Source organism: Papaver somniferum, chromosome 9 (genome assembly GCF_003573695.1).
Source record: "Papaver somniferum cultivar HN1 chromosome 9, ASM357369v1, whole genome shotgun sequence".
NCBI lineage: Eukaryota > Viridiplantae > Streptophyta > Magnoliopsida > Ranunculales > Papaveraceae > Papaver > Papaver somniferum.
In genome coordinates, this window is record NC_039366.1 from 31947849 (window position 1) to 31970741 (window position 22893).

The following is a 22893-nucleotide window of genomic DNA, read 5'->3' on the forward strand; positions in this document are numbered from 1 at the left end:
TAACCTCCATAGAAACTATGAGGAGCGAAGAAATAACCATTTGTAGATTCAGCATGAGCAGTATAAAATCGATTATTAATAACAGGTTCTTCACTAAGTAACAGATTATGAAACTCAATACTAGAAATTGGTGGATTACGAATACGAATTGAGGTTGCAAAAAAAAACATAATCTGAATTAAGACCCAATGAAGTGACCACTACAATTTCATAATCAAAAGCACTACAACCTTAAGCACTAATTGATCACAAGGTTGTTCTATCTCACCAATATAAGCAACGACTACAGATTTCCTTTCTTGAGAGACATCAGCTTGGTTCGTAGTTGAACCGCATGAGTAAAAAGAGTCGAGCAAAACGTTCTTTAATAATTCTCCATAATTTATGAGATGTAGATGCTCCAATGAAATTGGGGTATGACTAAATCCGAAGTTGTTGAATTAATATACATAATAATAGTAACACCTTCATTCATCCAATCAATGTACAGATGATTCTCAATCTCATTATTAGTATTGTATCGATTTGTAAATTTAACATGAACCTCATGAGATCCATCTAAATATTTCATGATTTTGAATTTTCTAATAAGATGAACCATCAATGATTTCTAGGTGACATAATTATCATATTTTAATTATAGGGTAACGATAATCAGAAGTTGATTGAGAGGAAATCGAGAAAATGAATTGGAAGTTGGATTTTCCATTTAGCAGAATAAAAAAAGTAGATCTGAGATTTTTGAAGAAAATTAATGAGAAGAAACTCACAGAAAAGAAGAGAGGAAGAAAAGAATTTGTTTCTAGTATAATCGAAACTAGAAATAACCGAAGAAATCTCTGTTATGATACTAAAATGGAAACCAGGCTAAGAGAAAGAGATTTTGATTATCATTCCATAACAAACAGATTCTTACATACAGAGAGAATTATGTACAAAGACATAATAATGATTTTGTTAGAGAAAAGATTAAAAACTAATAACTAGAAGACATCTAACAGAACTTAATTGCTTAAAAAACAAAAACTTAACACTTAATGTAACAAAAGTGTAAGAATGAAAAACAATAATGTCTTTGTTATTTCAGTATATTTATCAACTATAACGCAAAGAAAACATAATAAGGGGACCAAGCCAATGCCTCAAAAGAGATAAGAAATATAGAAAAATAAAAGAGAAGTCATACATGCTACGGATTATCTAAAACAATAAATAGTTGGACTCGATTCGTCACTTCTCATGGATGAACGAATAAAAATTAGTGGCTCATTGCACCATCATAATCCAGTAAAAGCTCCCCCACTTCGCTAGTAAATTGCAACAACATTGAATATCAGAACTAAACTGAAGATGAAACTTCATGTAATTTTCTCAGTGAACTTCTAATCTCCAAAATACCAACGAAAAATTAGATAAAGCTCTAATAACATGCATTGACTCAAACCAAATACGAGTCATACCCTTATTTTGATCAATTCTAAAAGAAACGTCTTACTCATAGTGTATCCGTGCAACATATATCTTTGTACTTCTTGTTGGCGTGGACTTCTGCTCGAGGTCTTTTTCAGGGTGACTTTCTGTCATCTTACTAACGGAAAACGGAAGCACGGAATGTAGAAAATACGGTAGAAATAAGGATAACTGAAATTAACTCATATTTTGATTGATTAATTTTTAATATGTTAAAATTATCTGTATAGTTTTTCTTTAATCAGAAAAAGTTGTATTAAAAATCACACAATCCGTGTGCGGATTAATGCAAAGATAATTCTTTCTTCACATAGATCTGATAGTTTTTTTTTTTTTGGAAGCTTGTTTCTCAGCCTTCTCTCGATCTCGTTTATACATTCTTCCAAAATTGCATCAAATTTTTTTTTCTTCTTTTGAGTACTTATAATAAAAGCATGCATCATATAGATTGACACGTCAAGCACCTCAGGTGACCATGACTAACTATTTTATCTATCCGGATCGTTGGAAAACTAGTTGATGACAATACCTTGGTTATTTACAAACATATCAATTTTGCTCAAGTACGCAAGGGGGGATTCTAAATAAATCTCTTTATTATGGAGACAAACAAAGATGCTTAAAAAAGTTTACCCCATGTTTGCCAAAATCTTCTCAGACAAATGAGTAACCAGATTTTGCCGAAATCCAGAATATATAATTCTTGTATCCATTTGGCGTCCTCATACCAGATATAGCTCGAAATCATTAGAAAACGACATACTAATTATACGATAAAGAAAAAAGAAAAGAAAAATGGGAACACAAGAGAGAAATATAAATATACATGCCTCTCGTATAATCATCGACTCATGCGAATGCACAGATGAATTAAGCGCTACATCGGACACTAAGTGAACTAGCTAATTAGAATAGATAAAACGGATAAGTAACTGTGTTGCATGTCTTATTACTTTTCGTTTCACTTCAAAGTATATCACATGGTAGTACATGGATATGGTATATATAGGCCAGAGTTGCATGCATCATTAGTTTATGCCACAGCACATGTACACATGGGAGCATCTAATTACCTTTTTATCCTTTAATGGATAATAATACTAATCCGGTTTAATTTTTTCCAAATTTAGTCAATCATGAGTACGTTTACACTTATATTTAGATAGTTTTATCTCCTCTAACGGGTTGAGTATAAGAGACAAGTGTAATTATGAGCATCCAAAAAGTGACATACTTATAACAATATCAAGTCTACGACAATAATACATGACCACTATCATACGACACCACAAAAATCTACCACCATCAAGTCTAAACACCATAATAACTGTTAGAGGCTCTTGGATGTATTCCCCTAGTTGCATATGATTCTTTAAAACTATTTAACCAGCTATCAAAAGTTGCTCATAAATATGAAGATTCAATTGTTCATGAAGCTTTTGTTTCAACATCAACTAAGTAGCTATCAAATTTATGACCATAATAAAGTTTTCAACATCTTCCAACATATCATGAATCTTCCTGAGAGGAATTGTTGAGTCCACCTAAATGCGAGATGCGGTTTTGATAATATCTGAAATTTCCGATCAGTTGTTGTATCTTTTGTTTACAATTAAATTAACAAGTGTCTTTGGATTTGGAAATTCCAATTTTGTAGTTTCCTAAAACCAATTTAAAAAATATTTTATATACACCGCAATCTTTTTACGAATTTACCTCAACGAAATGTGGCATACGCAAGGTGTGAGAATAATTCATAAAGAAATTTTTTTTTTTATATATATGAAACTAGTAATTTGAATTTTGCACAAAAATTTCTAAAATATATGTTTACCTCATTGTTAGATATTATTATAGTTATCATTGAATATAAGGATTTGTTTGTTAACCAAACAATATTTCACTTTTTCCCTTCTCCGAATGTTAATCCACATATAATTAATCCTTCTTAAGATAAAGAGGAACGTTGAGGCTGATGTGGCGGAATCAAATTCATTTTCAAATTTTATGAAGATACAGAGTGTCACATGGCATATTCAGTTATGTTTGAGGAGATATACCCGATCGCTAATATTTGAATACAATGAATATAATAGATACATCTTAACAGTATTTAGCCACAAGTTCTTACCCAACAAAAAGATGCCTTTTCAAAAATGACCCTTCACGCGGTTACATCACTTCAAATTATATAATACAGTTCGCCACCATTTATATACTTTTTGAATGTCGTTCTTCCCAGTTTTTCTTTCATTGAACAGAAAGAAGCCAAGCAGTGGCCGAGGGAAAGGGGGGCTAACCCTGGCTATTACTAGAGGACAAATTGAGAGGAGGTGGTACTAAAGTAGCAACATGCTAGCACTAGTATCAGGAGGAGTTGGTAAAATACCACCACTGACCCAGTGACTTCTTCGGTTTGATGTCCGGTCAGGGTCTTAAAACATTGGTTTTGAGTTGTTGTAGGAACATGAAAATTTTTATGAAGAAAGAAATGTTGTGAGGGAATTGAATTCAAAAAAAGAGCCAGAATTCAGAATTTATGTGCCTGCATCATTAGCAATAATGACAAAAGTATCACCAGAAGAATGACCAGAAGTAAAACCAATATTTGCAGCATCAGAAGTAAGATGATGAGTACCTCCAGTATTCATATACCAAGGATTGCGGCCTAATACATTTTCAGGAGCAAGCATGACTTTTAGATTCTTAGGAGGTGCCTAACCTTGATAAGATAAGTTCATTCTGTTCTAGCATTCATCAGCACCATGGCCATACTTGTGACAAATCTGACAAGTTGGTCTATTACTAGAGGACAACCTGAGAGGAGGTGGTACTAAAGTAGCAACATGCTAGCACTAGTATCAGGAGGAGTTGGTAAAATACCACCACTACCTCTACCAAAACCTCTTGCAAAATTGGGATTAAAAATTTGATTACGACTTCCTCTACTATAAGTAGGATTAAAACCACGAGAAGAACCTCTACTAAAATCTCTACCAGAATTATAACCTCCATAGCAACTATGAGGAGCGAAGAAATAACCATTTGTAGATTCAGCATGAGCAGTATAAAATCTATTATTAATAACAGGTTCTTCACTAAGTAACCGATTATGAAACTCAATACTAGAAATTGGTGGATTACGAATACGAATTGAGGTTGCAAAAAAAAAAAATCTGAATTAAGACCCAATGAAGTGACCACTACAATTTCATAATCGAAAGCACTACAACCTTAAGCACTAATTGATCACAAGGTTGTTCTATCTCACCAATATAAGAAACGACTACAGATTTCCTTTCTTGAGAGACATCAGCTTGGTTCATAGTTGAACCGCATGAGTAAAAAGACTCGAGCAAAACGTTCTTTAATAATTCTCCATAATTTATGAGATGTAGATGCTCCAACGAAATTGGGGTATGACTGAATCCGAAGTTCTTGAATTAATATACATAATAATAGTAACACCTTAAATCATCCAATCCGTGTACAAATGATTCTCAATCTCATTATTAGAAATTGTATCGATTTGTAAATTTAACATGAACCTCATGAGATCCATCTAAATATTTCATGATTTTGAATTTTCTAATAATATGAACCATCAATGATTTTTAGGTGAGATAATTATCATATTTTAATTATAGGGTAACGATAATCAGAAGTTGATTGAGAGGAAATCGAGAAAATGAATTGGAAGTTGGATTTTCCATTTAGCAGAATAAAAAAGGAGATCTGAGATTTTTGAAGAAAATTAATGAGAAGAAACTCACAGAAAAGAAGAGAGGAAGAAAAGAATTTGTTTCTAGTATAATCAAAACCAGAAATAACCGAAGAAATCTCTGTTATGATACCAAAATGGAAACCAGGTTAAGAGAAAGAGATTTTGATTATCATTCCATAACAAACAGATTCTTACATACAGAGAGAATTATGTACAAAGACATAATAATGATTTTGTTAGAGAAAAGATTGAAAACTAATAACTAGAAGACATCTAACAGAACTTAATTGCTTAAAAATCAAAAAACTTAACACTTAATGTAACAAAAGTGTAAGAATGAAAAACAATAATGTCTTTGTTATTTCAGTATATTTATCAACTATAACACAAAGAAAACATAATAAGGGGACCAAGCCAATGCCTTAAAAGAGATAAGAAATATAGAAAAATAAAAGAGAAGTCATACATGCTACGGATTATCTAAAACAATAAATAGTTGGACTCGATTCGTCACTTCTCATGGATGAACGGATAAAAATCAGTGGCTCATTGCACCATCGTAATCCAGTAAAATCTCCCCCACTTCGCTAGTAAATTGCAACAATATTGAATATCAGAACTAAACTGAAGATGAAACTTCATGTAATTTTCTCAGTGAACTGCTAATCTCCAAAATACCAACGAAAAATTAGATAAAGCTCTAATAACATGCATTGACTCAAACCAAATACGAGTCATACCCTTATTTTGATCAATTCTAAAAGAAACGTCTTACTCATAGTGTATCTGTGCAACATATATCTTTGTACTTCTTGTTGGCGTGGACTTCTGCTCGAGGTCTTTTTCAGGGTGACTTTCTGTCATCTTACTAACGGAAAACGGAAGCACGGAATGTAGAAAATACGGTAGAAATAAGGATAACTGAAATTAACTCATATTTTGATTGATTAATTTTTAATATGTTATAATTATCCATATAGTTTTTCTTTAATTAGAAAAAGTTGTATTAAAAAGAACACAATCCGTGTGCGGATTAATGCAATGATAATTCTTTCTTTACATAGATATGATAGTTTTTTTCTTTTTTTTTTGAAGCTTGTTTCTCAGCCCTCTCCCGATCTTGTTTATACATTCTTCCAAAATTGCATCAAATTTTTTTTCTTCTTTTGAGTACTTATAATAAAAGCATGCATTTTATAGCTTGACACGTCAAGCACCTCAGGTGAACATGACTAACTATTATATCTATCCGGATCGTTGGAAAACTAGTTGATGACAATACCTTGGTTATGTACAAACATATCAATTTTGCTCAAGTACGCAAGGGGAGATTCTAAATCAATCTCTTTATTATGGGAACAAACAAAGATGCTTAAAAAAGTTTATCCCATGTTTGCCAAACTCTTCTCAGACAAATGAGTAATAGGATTTTGCCGAAATACAGAATATATAATTCTTGTATCCATTTGGCGTCCTCATACCAGATATAGCTCGAAATCATTAGAAAACGACATACTTATTGTACGATAAAGAAAAAAGAAAAGAAAAATGGGAACACAAGAGAAAAAAATAAATATACATGCCTCTCGTATAATCATCAACTAATGCGAATGCACGGATGAATTAAGCGCTACATCGGACACTAAGTGAACTAGCTAACTAGAATAGATAAAACGGATACGTAACTGTGTTGCATGTCTTATTACTTTTCATTTCACTTCAAAGTATATCACGTGGTAGTACATGGATAGGGTATATATAGGCCAGAGTTGCATGCATCATTAGTTTATGCCACATCACATGTACACATGGGAGCATCTAATTACCTTTTTATCCTTTAATGGATAATAATACTAATCTGGTTGATCTTTTACCAAATTTAGTCAATCATGAGTACGTTTACACTTATATTTAGATAGTTTTGTCTCCTCTAACGGGTTGAGTATAAGAGACAAGTGTAAATATGAGCATCCAAAAAGTGACATACTTATAACAATATCAAGTCTACGACAATAATACATGACCACTATCATACGACACCACAAAAATCTACCACCATCAAGTCTAAACACCATAATAATTGTTAGAGGCTCTTGGATGTATTCCCTTAGTTGCATATGATTCTTTAAAACTATTTGACCAGCTATCAAAAGTTGCTCATAAATATGAAGATTCAATTGTTCATGAAGCTTCTGTTTCAACATCAACTCAGTAGCTATCAAATTTATGACCATAATAAAGTTTTCAACATCTTCCAACATATCATGAATCTTCCTGAGAGGAATTGTTGAGTCCACCTAAATGCGAGATGCGGTTTTGATAATATCTGAAATCTGCGATCAGTTGTTGTATCTTTTGTTTACAATTAAATTAACAAGTGTCTTTGGATTTGGAAATTCCAATTTTGTAGTTTCCTAAAACCAACTTAAAAAATATTTTATATACACCACAATCTGTTTACGAATTTACCTCAACGAAACGTGGCATACGCAAGGTGTGAGAATAATTCATAAAGAAAATTGTTTTTTATATATATGAAACTAGTAATTTGAGTTTTGCACAAAATTTTCTAAAATATATGTTTACCTCATTGTTAGATATTATTATAGTTATCATTGAATATAAGGATTTGTTTGTTAACGAAACAATATTTCACTTTTTCCCTTCTCCGAATGTTAATCCACATATAATTAATCCTTCTTAAGATAAAGAGGAACGTTGAGGCTGATGTGGCGGAATCAAATTCATTTTCAAATTTTATGAAGATACAGAGTTTCACATGGCATATTCAGTTATGTTTGAGGAGATATACCCGATCGCTAATATTTGAATACAATGAATATAACAGATACATCTTAACAGTATTTAGCCACAAGTTCTTACCGAACAAAAAGATGTCTTTTCAAAAATGACCCTTCACGCGGTTACATCACTTCAAATTATATAATACAGTTCGCCACCATTTATATACTTTTTGAATGTCGTTCTTCCCAGTTTTTCTTTCATTGAACAGAAAGAAGCCAAGCAGTGGCGGAGGGAAAGGGGGGCTAACCCTGGCTATTAATAGAGGACAAACTGAGAGGAGGTGGTACTAAAGTAGCAACATGCTAGCAATAGTATCAGGAGGAGTTGGTAAAATACCACCACTGACCCAGTGACTTCTCCGGTTTGATGTCCGGTCAGGGTCTTAAAACATTGGTTTTGAGTTGTTGTAGGAACATGAAAAATTTTATGAAGAAAGAAATGTTGTGAGGGAATTGAATTCAAAAAAGAACCAGAATTCAGAATTTATGTGCCTGCATCATTAGCAATAATGACAAAAGTATCACCAGCAGAATGACCAGAAGTAAAACCAATATTTGCAGCATCAGAAGTAAGATGATGAGTACCTCCAGTATTCATATACCAAGGATTGCGGCCTAATACATTTGCAGGAGCAAGCATGACTTTTAGATTCTTAGGAGGTGCATAACCTTGATAATAGAAGTTCATTCTGTTCTAGCATTCATCAGCACCATGGCCATACTTGTGACAAATCTGACAAGTTGGTCTATTACTAGAGGACAAACTGAGAGGAGGTGGTACTAAAGTAGCAACATGCTAGCACTAGTATCAGGAGGAGTTGGTAAAATACCACCACTACCTCTACCAAAACCTCTTGCAAAATTGGGATTAAAAATTTGATTACGACTTCCTCTACTATAAGTAGGATTAAAACCACGAGAAGAACCTCTACTAAAATCTCTACCATAATTATAACCTCCATAGCAACTATGAGGAGCAGAGAAATAACCATTTGTAGATTCAGCATGAGCAGTATAAAATCTATTATTAATAACAGGTTCTTCACTAAGTAACCGATTATGAAACTCAATACTAGAAATTGGTGGATTACGAATACGAATTGAGGTTGCAAAAAAACATAATATGAATTAAGACCCAATGAAGTGACCACTACAATTTCATACAAAAGCACTACAACCTTAAGCACTAATTGATCACAAGGTTGTTCTATCTCACCAATATAAGCAACGACTACAGATTTCCTTTCTTGAGAGACATCAGCTTGGTTCATAGTTGAACCGCATGAGTAAAAAGACTCGAGCAAAACGTTCTTTAATAATTCTCCATAATTTATGAGATGTAGATGCTCCCACGAAATTGGGGTATGACTGAATCCGAAGTTCTTGAATTAATATACATAATAATAGTAACACCTTCAATCATCCAATATGTGTACAAATGATTCTCAATCTCATTATTAGAAATTGTATCGATTTGTAAATTTAACATGAACCTCATGAGATCCATCTTAATATTTCATGATTTTGAATTTTCTAATAAGATGAACCATCAATGATTTTTAGGTGAGATAATTATCATATTTTAATTATAGGGTAACGATAATCAGAAGTTGATTGAGAGGAAATCGAGAAAATGAATTGGAAGTTGGATTTTCCATTTAGCAGAATAAAAAAGGAGATCTGAGATTTTTGAAGAAAATTAATGAGAAGAAACTCACAGAAAAGAAGAGAGGAAGAAAAGAATTTGTTTCTAGTATAATCGAAACCAGAAATAACCGAAGAAATCTCTGTTATGATACCAAAATGGAAACCAGGCTAAGAGAAAGAGATTTTGATTATCATTCCATAACAAACAGATTCTTACATACATAGAGAATTACGTACAAAGACATAATAATGATTTTATTAGAAAAAAGATTAAAAACTAATAACTAGAAGACATCTAACAGAACTTAATTGCTTAAAAAACAAAAACTTAACACTTAATGTAACAAAAGTGTAAGAATGAAAAACAATAATGTCTTTGTTATTTCAGTATATTTATCAACTATAACACAAAGAAAACATAATAAGGGGACCAAGCCAATGCCTCAAAAGAGATAAGAAATATAGAAAAATAAAAGAGAAGTCATACATGCTACGGATTATCTAAAACAATAAATAGTTGGACTCGATTCGTCACTTCTCATGGATGAACGGATAAAAATCAGTGGCTCATTGCACCATCGTAATCCAGTAAAAGCTCCCCCACTTCGCTAGTAAATTGCAACAATATTGAATATCAGAACTAAACTGAAGATGAAACTTCATGTAATTTTCTCAGTGAACTGCTAATCTCCAAAATACCAACGAAAAATTAGATAAAGCTCTAATAACATGCATTGACTCAAACCAAATACGAGTCATACCCTTATTTTGATCGATTCTAAAAGAAACGTCTTACTCATAGTGTATCTGTGCAACATATATCGTTGTACTTCTTGTTGGCGTGGACTCCTGCTCGAGGTCTTTTTCAGGGTGACTTTCTGTCATCTTACTAACGGAAAACGGAAGCACGAAATGTAGAAAATACGGTAGAAATAAGGATAACTGAAATTAACTCATATTTTGATTGATTAATTTTTAATATGTTATAATTATCCGTATAGTTTTTCTTTAATCAGAAAAAGTTGTATTAAAAAGAACACAATCCGTGTGCGGATTAATGCAATGATAATTCTTTCTTCACATAGATCTGATAGTTTTTTTTTTTGAAGCTTGTTTCTCAGCCCTCTCCCGATCTCGTTTATACATTCTTCCAAAATTGCATCAAATTTTTTTTCTTCTTTTGAGTACTTATAATAAAAGCATGCATTTTATAGCTTGACACGTCAAGCACCTCAGGTGACCATGACTAACTATTTTATCTATCCGGATCATTGGAAAACTAGTTGATGCAATACCTTGGTTATGTACAAACATATCAATTTTGCTCAAGTACGCAAGGGGAGATTCTAAATCAATCTCTTTATTATGGGGACAAACAAAGATGCTTAAAAAAGTTTATCCCATGTTTGCCAAACTCTTCTCAGACAAATGAGTAACCAGATTTTGCCGAAATCCAGAATATATAATTCTTGTATCCATTTGGTGTCCTCATACCAGATATAGCTCGAAATCATTAGAAAACGACATACTAATTGTACGATAAAGAAAAAAGAAAAGAAAAATGGGAACACAAGAGAAAAAGATAAATATACATGCCTCTCGTATAATCATCGACTAATGCGAATGCACAGATGAATTAAGCGCTACATCGGACACTAAGTGAACTAGCTAACTAGAATAGATAAAACGGATACGTAACTGTGTTGCATGTCTTGTTACTTTTCATTTCACTTCAAAGTATATCACATGGTAGTACATGGATAGGGTATATATAGGCCAGAGTTGCATGCATCATTAGTTTATGCCACATCACATGTACACATGGGAGCATCTAATTACCTTTTTATCCTTTAATGGATAATAATACTAATCTGGTTGATTTTTTACCAAATTTAGCCAATCATGAGTACGTTTACACTTATATTTAGATAGTTTTGTCTCCTCTAACGGGTTGAGTATAAGAGACAAGTGTAAATATGAGCATCCAAAAAGTGACATACTTATAACAATATCAAGTCTACGACAATAATACATGACCACTATCATACGACACCACAAAAATCTACCACCATCAAGTCTAAACACCATAATAACTGTTAGAGGCTCTTGGATGTATTCCCTTAGTTGCATATGATTCTTTAAAACTATTTAACCAGCTATCAAAAGTTGCTCATAAATATGAAGATTCAATTGTTCATGAAGCTTCTGTTTCAACATCAACTCAGTAACTATCAAATTTATGACAATAAAGTTTTCAACATCTTCCAACATATCATGAATCTTCCTGAGAGGAATTGTTGAGTCCACCTAAATGCGAGATGCGGTTTTGATAATATCTGAAATCTGCGATTAGTTGTTGTATCTTTTGTTTACAATTAAATTAACAAGTGTCTTTGGATTTGGAAATTCCAATTTTGTAGTTTCCTAAAACCAATTTAAAAAATATTTTATATACACCGCAATCTTTTTACGAATTTACCTCAACGAAATGTGGCATACGCAAGGTGTGAGAATAATTCATAAAGAAAATTGTTTTTTATATATATGAAACTAGTAATTTGAGTTTTGCACAAAAATTTCTAAAATATATGTTTACCTCATTGTTAGATATTATTATAGTTATCATTGAATATAAGGATTTGTTTGTTAACCAAACAATATTTCACTTTTTCCCTTCTCCGAATGTTAATCCACATATAATTAATCCTTCTTAAGATAAAGAGGAACGTTGAGGCTGATGTGGCGGAATCAAATTCATTTTCAAATTTTATGAAGAGATATACCCGATCGCTAATATTTGAATACAATGAATATAATAGATGACATATTCAGTTATGTTTGAGGAGATATACCCAATCGCTAATATTTGAATACAATGAATATAATAGATACATCTTAACAGTATTTAGCCACAAGTTCTTACCGAACAAAAAGATGTCTTTTCAAAAATGACCCTTCACGCGGTTACATCACTTCAAATTATATAATACAGTTCGCCACCATTTATATACTTTTTGAATGTGGTTCTTCCCAGTTTTTCTTTCATTGAACAGAAAGAAGCCAAGCAGTGGCGGAGGGAAAGGGGGCTAACCCTGGCTGTACCCCTTTTTTTTTTGTAAAACTTGACTAGACCCTTACAAAAACAAAAAAAACAAAAATTAGCCCACCTGGTGCATAATTTAGCCCACTAGCTAAGAGTAATTTAGCCCACCAGTTAAGCCTATACTATACCTTCCACTTTCCTCTTTCTTTTTCGTCCGCAGAGAGAGTGTGCTTCAATTTCAACAGAAAAAAAAAAACGCCGAGAGAAACAGAGGCGAATGAAAGTGTTGATCGCCAATTTTTTCAGGTAAGGAATTTTTCATTTATACCATCTATTATTATCATTCAGTAGTAACTAAAAACCCAATTGTTTCCTCCTGCTACTTAAAATTTTGAAAAATTGATTGATGTTTAGTGTTCTTCAAATTTTCTAGGGTTGGTATTTTTTTGGGTTTGATTCCGAATTCGATCAAGAGGCAAGAGCTATTGGTTTTCTAATATTGATACAATGAATTATGAATATGATATTGAACCATTGATTATTGTTATTATAATTGTCTGTAACTATTTAGTATCTAGGGTTTGGGTTTTATAATTTTTTTTGAAAGTACAATGTTTTGTTCTGATTTCTTGATTAAATTATAACCTGTTTTAATTTATACTTCAGGGGTTTGTAATATTTATTGTAACAATTGTTGAATTGTTCAAGTTTTGCATAACAGGTTACAATGTCAAGTCGATGGGCTAAACGAGGGAGAGGTACTTTGAAAGCATATTTCCAAGCTCAAAAACCTGATCAAATAGAAGAAGGATCAACAAGTAATGTTCAATTTGCATCTCCATTAAATGATAGAAATCATGAAGTACCGATTGTAAACCACGAACATGAAGAAGTTGGTGGCCAAAGAACTGAATTTGAAGCAATGAGTACTCAATGTGTACCTGAAGTTGTCGAAAATGCATATGTTTCTTCATTAAAACGGGACCCTGGATTACGTATGCCAATTATGCAGTATCCGGTTAACAAACGCGATGAAGTTCGCAGAGCTTATCTACAAATGGGGCGCAATGTAACAAGACTTGCTAAGTATCCAGGTACCCTATTTGGAACGCAACTTCGTCGTTTTTCTGCTATGTGGTTTGATGAGTATCACTGGGTTGAGTATTCAAAATCTAAAGATGCCGCGTATTGTTTCTATTGTTTTTTGTTTGAGACAAAGTCTATCAACCAGACCAGAGTATACTTGTGAAGGGTTTAGAAATTGGCATAATGTTAAGAATGGAACTAAAGGTGCATTTTTGGCGCACATGGGGAAACCAAATACTTTTCACTTCACTTCTGTAGAGAAAGGTCAGAATTTGAAGAATACATCGCAGCACATTTCTACAATTTTCGAAGTACAGTCAACGGAGACTATACAGAAAAATAGGTTACGGTTCATAACATCAGTCGAATGTGCCAAATGGCTAGCCTTTCAGCAGTGTCCTTTTAGAGGCCATGATGAGTCAAAAAGTTCAAAGAACCGTGGTAATTTTATTGAGATGATAAAGTATTCATCTACACTCAACGAGAAGGTGAAAGCGGTTGTCTTAGATAATGCTCCTGGAAATGCTAAGTATACCTCGCCTCAGATTCAGAAATAGATTTTGAATATTATTTCTAACAAAGTCAGAAACAAGATTCGTGAGGATATTTGAGATAGGAAATATTGTATACTTGTGGATGAATCTAAAGATGCTTCAAACAAAGAACAGATGGTGCTTGTTTTAAGGTATGTTGATAGTAATGGATATGTGCAAGAACGATTTTTTGATATTCAGCGTGTAAAAAATACATGTGCTTTAACTCTCAAAGAAGGTATAGTTGATGTTCTTAATCACTATAATCTTCCAATTGAAAATATTCGTGGTCAAGGTTATGATGGTGCGAACAATATGAGTGGTAAGTGGAATGGGTTGCAATCCTTGTTTCTTGAAGATTGTAAACAGGCATACTATGTTCATTGTTTCGCACATCGACTACAACTTGCTCTTGTTAAAACAGCTGAAAACTTGGGTCCGGTTTGGAAGTTTTTTTCAATGTTAACCTCAATTGTTAATCTTGTGACTGGTTCTTCACAGCGTATAGCTGATTTCCATTCAGCTCAAGAAGATGACATTAACGAAAGATTGGCTGCCGGTGAACTTGAGACGGGAAAAGGGGCTAACCAAATAGGTACGTTGCCACGAGCTACTGATACTCGCTGGAGTTCTCATTTTAATTCTGTATGCAGTTTAATTGACAAGTTTGATCCAACTTGTACAATAATAGAAAATATTAGTATGAATGATCCAAATGTGACATGTGGTGTTAGTCAAGCACAAAGTATTTTTGAAGAAATTAGAGATTTTAAGTTTGTTTTTGTGTTGCATTTGATATATGAAATAATGGGAACCACTGAAATACTATGTCAAGGCCTTCAAAAGAAAACACAAGACATTGTTAATGCCATGGCTCTAGTCTCAAACACCAAGCGTTTACTTACGAAATTAAGAGAAGATGGTTGGAGACATTTTATCGAGACGGTGTGCCTATTTTGTGCTACCCATAATATTGATATGCCTAATATGGAGGATCGTTATATGGTAGGTACAGGTCATTCTTGCCAACAATATGATAACATCACTGTGGATCATCATTATCACATCGACATTTTTAATGCCACTATTGATTTTCAATTGAAAGAGTTAAATAGAAGGTTTCCTGAAGATACAATAGAATTGCTGGTTCTTAGCTCATGTTTGGATCCTCGAGAATTCTTTAAGTCATTTAATATTGAGAATCTTTGTACACTTGCTAAGAAGTTCTACCCTCTAGATTTCATTCCACAAGAAGTACACACTTTGAGAAGCGAATTACGACATTATGGGGAAGATGTAGTCAACCATCCAAGCTTTAAGAACTTATCTACTGTTTCGGAGTTGTGCCGACAGTTAGTGGAAACAAACAAGGCAGAAATATACCCTCTAGTTGATAGGTTGATTCGTCTTGTATTAACTCTTCCAGTTTCTACGGCAACAGCAAAACGATATTTTTCAACAATGTCGTGTGTTAAAATAGCCCTTCGTAACAAAATGGAGGAAGAATTTCTTAGAGACTGCATGATGCTCAACATCGAAAATGTCCTTGCACGAAATGTCAGTATAGATTCGATAATAGATGAATTCTCTGCTCTCAAGGATCGCAAGGCAAAACTGAAGTAGTGATATATATAAGGATCTAATGGATAATGGTTGATATCTTTTTTTGGTAGAACACTTTTTTTGTATATTTGTATCAACCTAGACTATTACACACATATGTATATATATATATATAAGAATCATTTTTTGTATTCATGGTGTTCTCTTGTGACTAACAAGTAGTAGATTTTAAGAGATTAGTTGAATACTAACCAATTCAGATTATTTTGGTCGGATTGTTTCAACCTAGCTGACCATGGATGTAAGGTACAACTGAAAATTAACTTTCTGCCTATATTTACAAAGTTATGATTCTTAAAATTCTTTTGATTTACCATCTTTGTATATGTTTTTCATTGATCGCAGGGCCAGGGGTGATCCTTAGTTATTTTCACAACCAACAATTGACGTTAGTGGTAGTTTAGTCAGGCATCAGCAGAAAATAGACAACATGTGGTAGCGGGCACAGCTATGAATATCATACGAAATTAAGAGAAGATGGTTGGAGACATTTTATCGAGACGGTGTGCCTATTTTGTGCTACCCATAATATTGATATGCCTAATATGGAGGATCGTTATATGGTAGGTACAGGTCATTCTTGCCAACAATATGATAACATCACTGTGGATCATCATTATCACATCGACATTTTTAATGCCACTATTGATTTTCAATTGAAAGAGTTAAATAGAAGGTTTCCTGAAGATACAATAGAATTGCTGGTTCTTAGCTCATGTTTGGATCCTCGAGAATTCTTTAAGTCATTTAATATTGAGAATCTTTGTACACTTGCTAAGAAGTTCTACCCTCTAGATTTCATTCCACAAGAAGTACACACTTTGAGAAGCGAATTACGACATTATGGGGAAGATGTAGTCAACCATCCAAGCTTTAAGAACTTATCTACTGTTTCGGAGTTGTGCCGACAGTTAGTGGAAACAAACAAGGCAGAAATATACCGTCTAGTTGATAGGTTGATTCGTCTTGTATTAACTCTTCCAGTTTCTACGGCAACAGCAGAACGATATTTTTCAACAATGTCGTGTGTTAAAATAGCCCTTCGTAACAAAATGGAGGAAGAATTTCTTAGAGACTGCATGATGCTCAACATCGAAAGTGTCCTTGCACGAAATGACAGTATAGATTCGATAATAGATGAATTCGTTGCTCTCAAGGATCGCAAGGCAAAACTGAAGTAGTGATATATATAAGGATCTAATGGATAATGGTTGATATCTTTTTTTGGTAGAACACTTTTTTTGTATATTTGTATCAACCTAGACTATTACACACATATGTATATATATATATATAAGAATCATTTTTTGTATTCATGGTGTTCTCTTGTGACTAACAAGTAGTAGATTTTAAGAGATTAGTTGAATACTAACCAATTCAGATTATTTTGGTCGGATTGTTTCAACCTAGCTGACCATGGATGTAAGGTACAACTGAAAATTAACTTTCTGCCTATATTTACAAAGTTATGATTCTTAAAATTCTTTTGATTTACCATCTTTGTATATGTTTTTCATTGATCGCAGGGCCAGGGGTGATCCTTAGTTATTTTCACAACCAACAATTGACGTTAGTGGTAGTTTAGTCAGGCATCAGCAGAAAATAGACAACATGTGGTAGCGGGCACAGCTATGAATATCATACTATGTTGTTTGTTCTTTGTTTGCCGATTTTTTTTTTTAGCCCCCCCCCCCCCCCCCGCCCATTCAGAATTCAAATTTTTTGGCCCCCCCACTGAAGCCAAGGAACCGGAAAGCTTCATTTGAAGCGAGGCACGAAAGAAATATATATCTGTGTAGAAGAAGTATTGGTTCAAAACAAACAAACAAAATTAACACAAAAAAATGGTTTGATGCTTAGATACGAGCAGCTCTCTTCAAGCTCATGTAATCCCCAACATCAGCAATCTGGATAAAAAAAAAAAAAAAAAACAACGGTTTAATGCTCTTAATTTTAAGCTATACATGGCTTTTGTGTACTTGCGGACCAGTAGTGAGTCTTGATGTACATTGTGAAGCACGTAGCATCTCCTTTTTGTCCTCTTCCTATTGTAAATTTGTTGCGAGTAGCTTATCAGAGCTGAAAACATAACATCAGAGATAACATTCTTCAATATGAAACAATGTATATAATAACCCTTCCTAAATAAAAAGGAAACATAAGAAGGCTTTATTGTGGCAAGATTCAGGAATTGACACCAAAGAAAAGAAAGTTTTGCGGCAGTAATGCTTCACAGAGTTGTGATGTCATAAAAGGCCATTCATTAATAAAGAAAAAAAAAGTAAAAGAAACTACCTTGGAGAAGAACTGCCACTGCTCGTGCTAGCAAGACATTTCTGAGGCAGAAAAATTGTATTAGTTTCAGTATGAAGAACTACTCAAAAACATTACTTTAGATGATATGTACTCACGTCTTTCTGGTTCAAGTCATTTTCTTCATACCAAGAGCACCGACTCTTAGTTTCCAGTTCAACTTTTCTAAAGTCACTTGTACAGTCTTCAATGTCATTTGCCTAATGAATATTGACGATACGAGTTAAACTACTATAACCAACAATAGAGGATTGTTATAATACATAAAACCGCAAGCAGAGCATTTCAGAAAATTATATCCGAGAGAATTACCCCAACTAGATTTTCCCACACCACATTTGTGTTACTGAGACATTCAGCGGTGGTTAAGTTATACAGGTCGTCCTTATGATGGAAGAAGTTAGGAAAATTATTTTTATATGATTCGATTGTATAACGATGAGAACTAATAATTATCAGTTGAATTTTAATCGACATTTATCATGGTAGAAAAGTGTGTCCGCCAGAAGAACACACAAGGTTCTCCATCCCTTAAACATCGTTTGATACCTTCAATCCTATAAAATGAAATGATAAATAAAAAACAGAGATACAAAATAAATCTCTTAAAGTAAATTAAAGTGATAGACACCTATGTATGGTCAATCTGGTTATGCTCTCTCCAAAAATGCTCTAATCAAATACCCTGAAAGTAAGAAAAAGAAATACAAGGAACAACTTTAAGGAATGCATAAATTCGTAGAGAAATCTTTATAGAAAATGAATTTATTATCATATATTCGAATATTACGCACGCTTTGTATCTCCAGAGACTCCCGTGTGGTAGCCGTCAAAACCATACTCCTTCTCGACCTCTGGGTATAACTTCGATCCCAAAAAAGTAACAGTAGCAGGATCCTGAAGCGTTATGGTGGACAGAGTAATAAGGTTGACGTACGTTAAAGCTAGAAAATGATACTAAACAATATATTTGCTGATGGAATTACGAGAAAACTTTATCTCATGCAATTTTAGAAGTAACACACCATCAATGACAAACAAAACTTTAGAGTTCAAAAATACATGACAACCATTGGCCCATGTTGAAGGTTGGACTCTGTAAGATATTGAACATGGTACCTGTTGAGATGCATGGAGTCTAGTTGATACCACTCATGACATAGGGACATGGATAACCTAATGAATGTGAAACTACACCTATCTCGAGTGACCCGAATACTTAAGGTGCTCATCTTTCACTTGCAGCTAGTTTCACTATCTTGAAATGCATACCTCTGAAAATCTTGGATAGACTAGCCAGCCATGGTAACATGGAATTCTGAAGAGGCGCATAACTTCCACCTCTCGCATCCCGCCATGGAAGCTTTCGATACTGCCATGTAAATCGCTAGTCTTTCAGTCCAACCAAAGGAAACATAATTGATAGAAATGTTATCAAATAAAGCAATAAAAAATAAAAGGAAGGTCGAGTACTTTCTGAATGTCAGATCGAGAAATACGTCGGACACCATGCTAGAGACAGACTCTATAACATTATCCATATCAATATCAGTTCCTTGATCCCGAACCTGATCCAAAAAACAATGTCAATAACAAAGTCAACTGATAAAACCACATTTTTATACAGTGAATTAAAAACCTACAAAATACTCTTACCTCTCATAGTAAGTTGATAACATGTGTGACCAAATCGTTAATCCACATATAATGATAAAAAATATATTACGAGAATCTTTTTTCAATGGGGCTCTTCTATTTTATTGAGTCCAAATTTGTGCACCCTTCTAAAATCGGGGTGCAAATTTCGGCCCTCCCTATTGGAGGAATAATCGGTTAGAAAACCACTAGTTTCACTTATTTTGTTCTCTCTTCCTTAATATTTTCGGTCGTTTTTAATAATCATAATCATCTTCATCGTCCTTTTAAAAACATATCTTCATCATATTTGGTTGAATTCATCATGATTTTTTTATTTAACCGGCCTATATATCCATCGATGTTGGATTATTGAACATGAAAGACAATATATAAAATAGAAGAAATATTCTCGTTATATGTATACCATGTGGGAACTTCAAAGATGAAACCAAAAGACAAATTTTCTTAACTTTTTCATGTTAAAACACAGATATATAAAACCTCAATTGTTTTAATTGTTTTTTTGAGAAAATATTATCGGGTTTAATTTTGGGGAAATATTGAGAAAAACAAATATTTGTGTTAATTGGGCATGTAATTTAATCAATTGGATATCTAGTGATCCACAAAAAATGTAAGATTAATTAGGTTTTTAAATCGTCAATATTTGACCTGATGATATATATACCTAATCGCTGTCAGTATGATCGCTGGCATTATCAACAAGCTAATCATCAAAATTTGATTAGAATATGTCCATAAATATTCTTAAGTTTTCCACAAAGCCAAACTTACAAGTTTGTAATCAATTGGAACGAAAAGTTAACTGAAACGTCAAAGATATCAATAGATAAAAAAGAATCATGAGAAAAACAGTGGACAGAAAAATGGAAAAAGAACTCTATGTTAGAGTGAAAATATGAAGTTTCAATAAATCAAAGGCTACGTAAAAGCTGGTTTTCTAACTGATTATTCCTCCAATAGGGAGCGCCGGAACGTGCATCCCGATTTTAGAGGGGTGCACAAATTTGGACTCTATTTTATTTCTGGTCAATCATTTATTTTTATTATGTTTTTAATATGTTGTATTTTAAACGAATGAGATGCGTTTTTTACAATAAGTTGGTATCAATTCACAAAGTATATACATTATGATATTACGAATTCATTAAACCATATTCTATCACGAATAAGTATTTACCCACATTTGATAAAAGTATATTTATTGATTTTTCCTTCGATTGAATCTCTTTACTATATTTTCAATATAATGCATTTTGACTAATGAGACATTTTTCATAATTAAATTATTACCGGCACACACGAGTAAGTAGTTAAGAAGTTATGCAAAAAGAAAAGAACCTACCATAAATTTTTTATATAAAAACTAATATCTTGGTGGTAGTTTCCTTCAAAAATTTATCATCTTCAACAGAATTCTATAACAACTACTAATTATAGAGTAGGAATTAGAAACAAAGGCTAAATTTATGATGTAAGTAACCTTATCCATATATTTGTTTCAAAAATTGATTTTCGTGATAAATTAGTTGTTAATTTCTTTTCAAAGGATTTATACTTGCTAGTATCTTAAGTTTAAAATAAAATAAAATAAAATAATCCAATCTTTCCTGAACTTGGTTTAATACTTATCGATTGAAGAAACATAACTAAATCTAATGGATGTCCTACATCCGTCTCGCCATCTTGAAAAGAATTCGTCCCGCATTACCAAAATACCAAAGAACACGTTTCATATCATGCCTACTATCTTGAAAATAAATCATCTTCAAGTTCACCAAATATTGTAAAACGACCCGCCAGACAAATAATATATTTTGAGTAAGTTGATGATTATTGAGTAGGACACCATATAATAGATCGTTGAACTCAAAAATTGGTGTCGACGTAGGTAATAACTGGAGTAGTAATTATCTCGCAATACTTTCGAACAACAAAAATGTTCTTATTAACTAGCTCTTGATCTTTAGGAATGCATAGTACTTCGGCTTGACTAACTTTAAAAATCTACAGGCTAGGTATTAATGGCGATTATATTATTGGCGAAGAAAATGTTGATGTTGAGAGCTGTAACGTTGGAGGAGTAACCACATGAAGACTGTCGAGTTATGACCAATCCAATTGATCTAAAGTAATCTTTAGATTTTCATGGGTTCGTCATCTCTTGTCTCTTATATCCTTATTCAGCTTAGCTTCAAGAAAAGTTATCCGATTTTAAAAATCTAGTGTATTATTCCGCAAAAACATTTTTCCATGTAAACAAACAAACAAACCATTTCTCCAATATTCAAATAAAGGTAATGGGTTTGAATGAAAGATAAATAAACATGCCAACTTCGATCTTATCACCACTAAGGTTCAAAGTAAATATGCCTCTTTGGCAACACAAATTTTCATTGCAACAATCATATGATATGAGTTATTTCGCTTTTTTTTTACTCAACTGACTCGTCGGAATTTGAGTTATTACATCCGAACATGACTTATTGCATCTCAAGTCTCGACTCCACGATATGATTATATAAATTATTTTATTAATACACTCAAAGATATGGACAACGAATCCAGCGTAAAATTATACTCCCTCCGTACCACATATATAGGTGGAGTAGTCAAAATCTCTTACATTAAGAATTTTTTTTGATTTTATAAATTTCTATGTTTTTTCCTGTTTTACCCTTAAGTATTTTCCCAATATTGAAGACATACACTAAATTGTGATGATTCCCAAGCAAATAAATAAGAATAGTAGAAATACAAAATCGTTTTGAAATTTGAACCCGCCAATATACTGGTACAAGGAAAAATGAAAATTCCAACTATTAAATATATAGGTACGCAGGGAGTACTTGATTCAAATACCTCCGAGTCACATGTATGAGCCGAGTAAGACTCGAGTGAAAGATGAAAAAACACTCTCACATCCAATGTAGTTAATATCGGATATGAGTTCATCTCGGCCGGGACCGATGCACTGGTACGATTTTATAT

The 22893-nt window shown here is 33.1% G+C and overlaps 1 protein-coding gene across 3 annotated transcripts; it reads left to right on the top strand.

The window, feature by feature from the left end:
• The first annotated feature begins 12907 nt into the window (after nucleotides 1-12907).
• LOC113310927 (zinc finger MYM-type protein 1-like) lies at nucleotides 12908-17242 on the top strand. Of its 3 annotated transcripts, XM_026559745.1 has the most exons (4): nucleotides 12908-12994; nucleotides 13410-14902; nucleotides 16160-16176; nucleotides 16276-17242. In XM_026559745.1, the coding sequence occupies exons 2-4, from the start codon at nucleotides 14443-14445 to the stop codon at nucleotides 16285-16287; spliced, it is 489 nt and encodes a 162-aa protein (XP_026415530.1). In that variant the 5' UTR covers nucleotides 12908-12994; nucleotides 13410-14442; the 3' UTR covers nucleotides 16288-17242. The 3 variants fall into 3 exon arrangements, with proteins under 3 accessions (XP_026415530.1, XP_026415528.1, XP_026415529.1); XM_026559743.1 differs by lacking the exon at nucleotides 16160-16176 and having other exon boundaries at nucleotides 13410-15229; nucleotides 16411-17242; XM_026559744.1 differs by lacking the exons at nucleotides 16160-16176; nucleotides 16276-17242 and having other exon boundaries at nucleotides 12950-12994; nucleotides 13397-16061.
• Nucleotides 17243-22893: the final 5651 nt, after the last annotated feature.